Genomic DNA, 6,000 nt, shown 5'->3' with positions numbered 1-6,000 from the left:
GTGTACGTGTGTATATATAATTTTTATATACATATCTTATCTCAAGACCTTCCTATATACAAATATCTATGCATATTTACAAGCACACCCAACAGGTAGGTGGGTGTGTACTGTACATAAATACACAAACACCAACTATATACATATTTATTTTAAAATCAATTCAATCTCAGCTAAAGAAGGTTGACCAAAGAACCCACAGTTCCACAGAAGAGAACTGCATCACCAACTGCTCAAAAAAATAATTCTCATAATGTTCCATTGAGTTTTAGTGCCCATGGGAGTGAAAGACTTGGTTACAGCCCAGCACAGTGCTAAGAAGCACTTTGGAAGCACCATTCATGCCACCTACTCTAACACCCACGCTGTTCTGCACTGGACTCTTACAGCAGTGCTGATGGGCATCAATCCTGACCTGGTGCATCCTCAGTCCCTGGTTTTTCCAGTCTGTCTTAAAAAGATGGTCACATCACTGTGGGATTCTGAAGAGGCCCACTGAAGTAGGCACCAAGGGAAGTAAGCTACCAAACTCATTTTAAAAATTGAAACATTGGACTAGACCTCAAAATTAAAGGGCTACTCAAACTCCTCCCCATTTTCCAGCATTGGAACAATGAACACAGAACAAAACAGCTTTTCATGTAACAGCTTGAAACATTCCACCTTGGTACCATACACTACATTCTCTAAGGACACAACGGAGTCCAGCATGGTGTCCTTGCTCTGTTGGAGGTTTCAGCACTACAGTACAGGGAGCACCCCACTGGCCTTCACTTCAGACAGCAATACAGCCATGCCTAACAACAAGCCAAAGGCAGCCTTTCCAGCACCATACACTTTATATTCACACAAACAAGATGACCACAGTTTGCTTTGCTACCACTATTTCTAGACCTGTCATTTCAGGCCATTTGACAATCTGTTGTGCAATTTCAGATACAAAAATTACAATCCATATCTCCACAGACTTGCCTTTCACTGCATTTAAAGTGAACACCTTCTTGGTAGAATGAGTATTGTCAGTTAAAAGCCCACTATTCATTTTACATATCTTTAAAAACCAAAACACTGGAACCTACAAAAATTTGCTTCAGTCTTGGCTTTGGGACAAGCTGGCTTTTTTACTGCCAGTAACTGAAATGGAGCCAATCTCAAAGCTGAGTGTCTACAGGCTATTAGCTTGGGTGTTTAGAACATTTGCTTTGTAGAAGCCAAAATCCTTCTACTGTTCTGGTGCTTCCACCCTCCCACCCTCCATGCCTCCTTTCTGTCAAGGGGTGCAAGAGCTCCTGGAGCTTGTTCTGAAGCTAGGAGGGCATTGCCTTGGTAGCTTTACCCTCCTACTTCTCCAGCAAGCACCTTCTCTACCTTAGCTTTGAATTTCATACAGATCTTTGATGCAGACTTTATAGAGCCCTGCTGGATGTTGTCTAGGTCTGGGTGGAATTACTGTGCAATTAAAGGGACACAGCAGCAGCTGTGATACCTATGAACCAATCCCCATTAGTTGTGTTTTGGGGTTTGTTGGTGACTATGTGCCTCGCACACCTTCCCACTGCTTAGCCTGCCTGTGGCTCATTTGAAAAAATGCTGTCAGAGCAGGACTCAGAGCAGACAGGTAGGGAGTGGGGTGGAGCAATGGGCCCTCACCACATGCATGAAGGGCTGCAGTGTTCTGTGGCAGCACTTATTAACCATTATAACATAAGAAAAAAAAGCAGTTCTAGGGTCACAAGGCTCCCATGAAAGATTATCCCATTGTTAAAGCAGGCAACAGCAGCAGCACCAAGAGGCGTCCTGCTAGGTGTTTCTCTGTTGGTAACGGCTGGAACTCAGTACTACTATGGGAGACTGGTTTGCTTTCTGGACAGACTCACCAAGGGCTGAGAATACTGTGTAAGCCACTCACTTCATTCACTCAACAAGGTAAGAAGGGAGACACCCTCACCCCCTGCGGTGATTAAGAAGCTTTACTGATTGACTCAAGAGGAGTTATGGACCAGCATCCTCAGGCAGATGGGTGGTGGCTCTGACCCAAGACATGGAGATGGGGCAGACTGTGCTGTACTGAGGAAATGGGGCCAGCGTTATTAATTTTATAATATATGCCACCAGCCTGCTATCTACACCCAAGCAGGCAGGAGGGGACTTGTGTTCTTGGCCAGCAGTGCTGCTCAGTAGAAGATTGAAATTACTAATTTACATGGAACACTAGATGTTAGGAGATCCCTCTGCAGCACCACTCCAAACCCACTGCTCCAACTGCCATTTGTTCTAGCACAAGTTTGTCCAGTTACTCACCTAAGATTGAAAAAAAAATAGATTTGTTGTGAAGGGCTGGTTCTTTTATTGCTCTTGCCGGTTTGCATTATGTGTTTCCAGCTTTACCATTTCAAATCCAAACTCTTTGGAGAGAAAATATTGGTTTTCTATTGGGTTTTTGCTTCCAATTTTTTAAAACTGTATAAAAATAAAGGATTTCCATAAAGCGGGCTAAAATTGGCCAATAATACTTTTATGCTTAGGATCTAGATGTGGTTGCTTTCAACCACAAAAACAAAAAACAAAACTCCAAGGATTCCTTAGTTTAACATTTAAAAGATGTGAAAAGATTTGTTTATAAAATTGACCCCATACAGAATGGGGCAGCTGGGCTAACAGCTATTTAAAAAAAGATCCTAAATTTTAAAATAAAATCAAATAACTCCTTTTGAGGATTTTCACATTAGAAAACTGCACCATTCAAAGTCTGTGGCTAGTGAAACCCTATTGCAGTAAAAATATTTCTTTTAATAGTCATCAATGGTGTTTTCCAGGAACACATTTCTAACATCCAGGATGGAAGCCAGCTCCAGAATGTGTTTTTGGAGATGAGGGTTCTCCACGGTTTCATCTCTTGGCAGCTGGGGATAAGTTTCAGGGTAATTTCGAGTTTCCTGCTAGATGAAGAGAAAAAGAGTACAATTATTTTTATAATAGTACAGAACAAAAAGTATAAAAAGCCAATTCATTAAAAAACACAGACGCTGATCTGTTTGACAGGCCACAAAAGTGGCCAGATCTTGGCAGAAATGATGAAGCTGATCTTCACAGCCATCTCCCTGGACGCACAGGCAGTGGCCTAGTTTTCAAATTATGGCAGCTTAGTGCCTACAGGTGACTGTGGCAGTAGCAAAGCCTCATTAACCCAAGATGGCCAGATGTGTAAGTGAACACATGATAAAAATGGAACAGGACAAAAAAGGAGATTTTACACATGTGCTGAATACACTGCTAATATTTTCCTGCAATGCTCAAGCAGCAAGCAGGTAAGTTAGATCTGTGTACCATCCACAGTATACTTCACAGCGGACGTGTATAATAGCGTAATCCTAGAGGCAGACTTCATTCCTGGCAACAGAGGAACAATCTTTCTGCCCACTGTAATTATCTGCAGTCTTTAAGGTCACAGAATCACAGAAGTGTAGGGCTGAAAGGGACTGCAAGAGGTCATCAAATCCAGCTTCCTGCAGTGAGACAGGACTCAAACCTAGATCATCCCTGATAGGTGTTTGTCCAGCCTTTTCTTAAAAGCCTCCAACAATGGGGATTTCACAGCCTCCCCTAGAAGCCTATTCTAGAGCTTAGCTACCCTTATAGTTAGGAAGTTTTTCCATATCTAACCTAAATCTCCCATTACTTCTTGTCCTTCTTCAGTGCACATGGAGAACAACCGTTCACCATCCTCTTTATAACAGCCCTTAACATATCTGAAGACGTATCAGCTTCCTCCCTCAGTCTTTTCTCAAGATTATACATGCCCAGATTTTTTTTTTTTTTAAACTGTCCTCATGAGTCAGGTTTTCCAAGCCTGTTATCATTTTTGTTGCTCTCCTCTGGACCCTCTCCAGTTTGTCTACATCTTTCCTGAAGTGTGGTGCCCTCACGTGCCTCAAAAACACCCCCACCCCACTTTGGAAATCATGAATTCTGTGATGCATTCCAATTTGAAAGCCCACCCACCACTCTTGTTTATAAACTTGCCAGGCTGTGTGCAAGAGGTCCTCTTACTATATTTTTTGACGTAGCACTCTTAGTATACACAGCTGTGTACAATTACAGTGCTATATAAGTGAATATGTACTGTGGGTAGGCTCAATACTAGAATGTGTACTTCAGAAACGGAGGGATGTGTCCAAACTCAGAAAAACTGTTTCATGCTCTACATGGAATCAGAAGACAGATGCACTATATTGTTAAAACTAGTTATGAGCATTTGTATACAAAGGCCTTTTCACCTGTAAGAATAGCTAACATTATCTGTTATGTGCTTCACACATACATTAATGAATACTCATTTACGCATGTGAGGAGTCCTTATGAGCAGTATTAGTGAAGCACACGAGCAGAAGAGCCACAGAAGTTAGATAGAAGAGCCCTTTAACCCCCACACAAGGCAATTCTGCATGAAAATAGAATTTGTCTGGTGACTTTTGCACAAAGGGAACGTTCCCTGCATACCCGGAAAATTTTGTGCATCCTCATGGTAGCTGAGCAGAAGACGAATCTTGTTAGAAGTAAGCGAAGAAATTCATCCCCAAAAAACTGAAGAAAGGCCTGATCTGCAGAGGAAGAAGGTGACACTTAAAAAAAACTGAATTCAGAAAGGCATTTTTGAAGCAAGAGACCTCTGAGAAAACACCTCATAGAATAGCTGTGCATTTCCCCCCCAAACTGTATTATTCTTTGGCAAGACTGACCAATGAGAAAGAGATAAGAAATCCAGCTCAAGTTGTGCCACTAAGTTCTCTGTTGAGTGTGTGTAGGTCTTTAAGGACATACCTATGGAGCGAGAATGGGTCAGCAGCTGGGCGATATCCCGGTTGATTTTTCTAAGGTAATCTTGACACTTCTCCCACAATCCTCTGCGCATGCTTGATAATCCAGAGACAAATAGGAATGCCATTAAAGGGTTGTTCAGAAAGAGGGTGAAGAGGCTACCCCGCTGAGACTGATCTAAAAGCCAATAATAAACAACAACATGATGCATTCAGTGTGTGAAACAGGAGAGCTGTCCCTGTTCTGTTCATGGTTTTAATACAATTAGTGTCAATCTTGCAACGCAAGATACTGTATAAGATCATAACTGGACCCACCATATAACATTTCTTTCTTTTACAGTTTATCAGCATTACCAAAAACCTAGAGAAACGTCTTTGCTCTGGTAAGAAGTAGGCAAGCAACACAACACTTGGATATATATGGTCCCCCACCCAAAACAGACATATTGCCCCTTTGTTTTTTCCAGTTACTCTCCAGAAACCTACTCCTTTCTTTGGGAGTGCTGCTGGCTCTATTTAACAGCTTAAAACAAGAAAGAAGAGAGATGCTAGAGAAGTCTTTTACTGTGGGAACCCCCTTTTGGTCACTGGTCAGTGTCTTACCAGAGTTACAACAGATATTTACTGGTGCGTTACTAACACTAAACAGGAACCCCACTGGAGACATTCACTGTTTAAAAGGTAAGTTCTATTATTTAATCAGAATTCCTCTTTGTTAACACAGTTTTCACTTGAACAAAACTTTTAATATTTTCTACTCAAAAGTTTCTAGCAAATAATAGAACTTACCTTAAAGCAACTGTGACGTCTCCAGCTTCTCTCATTCATTCATTTGCTGAGCACCACTTCCTGTGTCTCAAACTATGTCAGCAGACTGGACTTCATGCTGGGAAGTAGCAGTAAAATTGGCAACCCTCACAGACACACACCAGAACCAGTCACAGTTATAGGTATTGGAAAGTTAATACGTATATATTCTTATTTAGCAAATATTTATTTTGCTACCTCAAGTAATGGCTGCAGTTGTTTCCGTTAAGCTCTGACAAGTAGAGCTCCTGACCATAGTGCAGGCCACACTGTCAACTCTGTTCTAATGGAAAAAGGCAGATGGGAATCTGACCATGGTCATCTTTAACCTAGGAACTGGCAGAAGCATTCTGGTCTCTGACTTGCTCATTCT

General features: G+C 41.7%; 1 protein-coding gene across 2 annotated transcripts in view; it reads right to left on the bottom strand.

Moving 5' to 3' along the window:
• Positions 1–277: 277 nt before the first annotated feature.
• The window catches only part of SCAI (suppressor of cancer cell invasion), a 92,362-nt gene continuing 86,639 nt past the window's right edge, over positions 278–6,000 (bottom strand). Inside the window, exons 16-18 of one of the 2 annotated variants that reach the window (XM_044992704.1) lie at positions 4,822–4,995; positions 4,501–4,601; positions 278–2,939 (exon numbers count right to left, since the gene is read on the bottom strand). In XM_044992704.1, the coding sequence (XP_044848639.1) occupies positions 2,790–2,939; positions 4,501–4,601; positions 4,822–4,995 (425 nt within the window). In that variant the 3' untranslated portion in view covers positions 278–2,789. The remainder of the gene's footprint in view (positions 2,940–4,500; positions 4,602–4,821; positions 4,996–6,000) is intronic. The other variant, XR_006574194.1, reaches the window with a different exon arrangement.

This window comes from Mauremys mutica, chromosome 18, assembly GCF_020497125.1.
Source record: "Mauremys mutica isolate MM-2020 ecotype Southern chromosome 18, ASM2049712v1, whole genome shotgun sequence".
NCBI lineage: Eukaryota > Metazoa > Chordata > Testudines > Geoemydidae > Mauremys > Mauremys mutica.
This window is presented reverse-complemented; position numbering and strand designations above follow the sequence as displayed.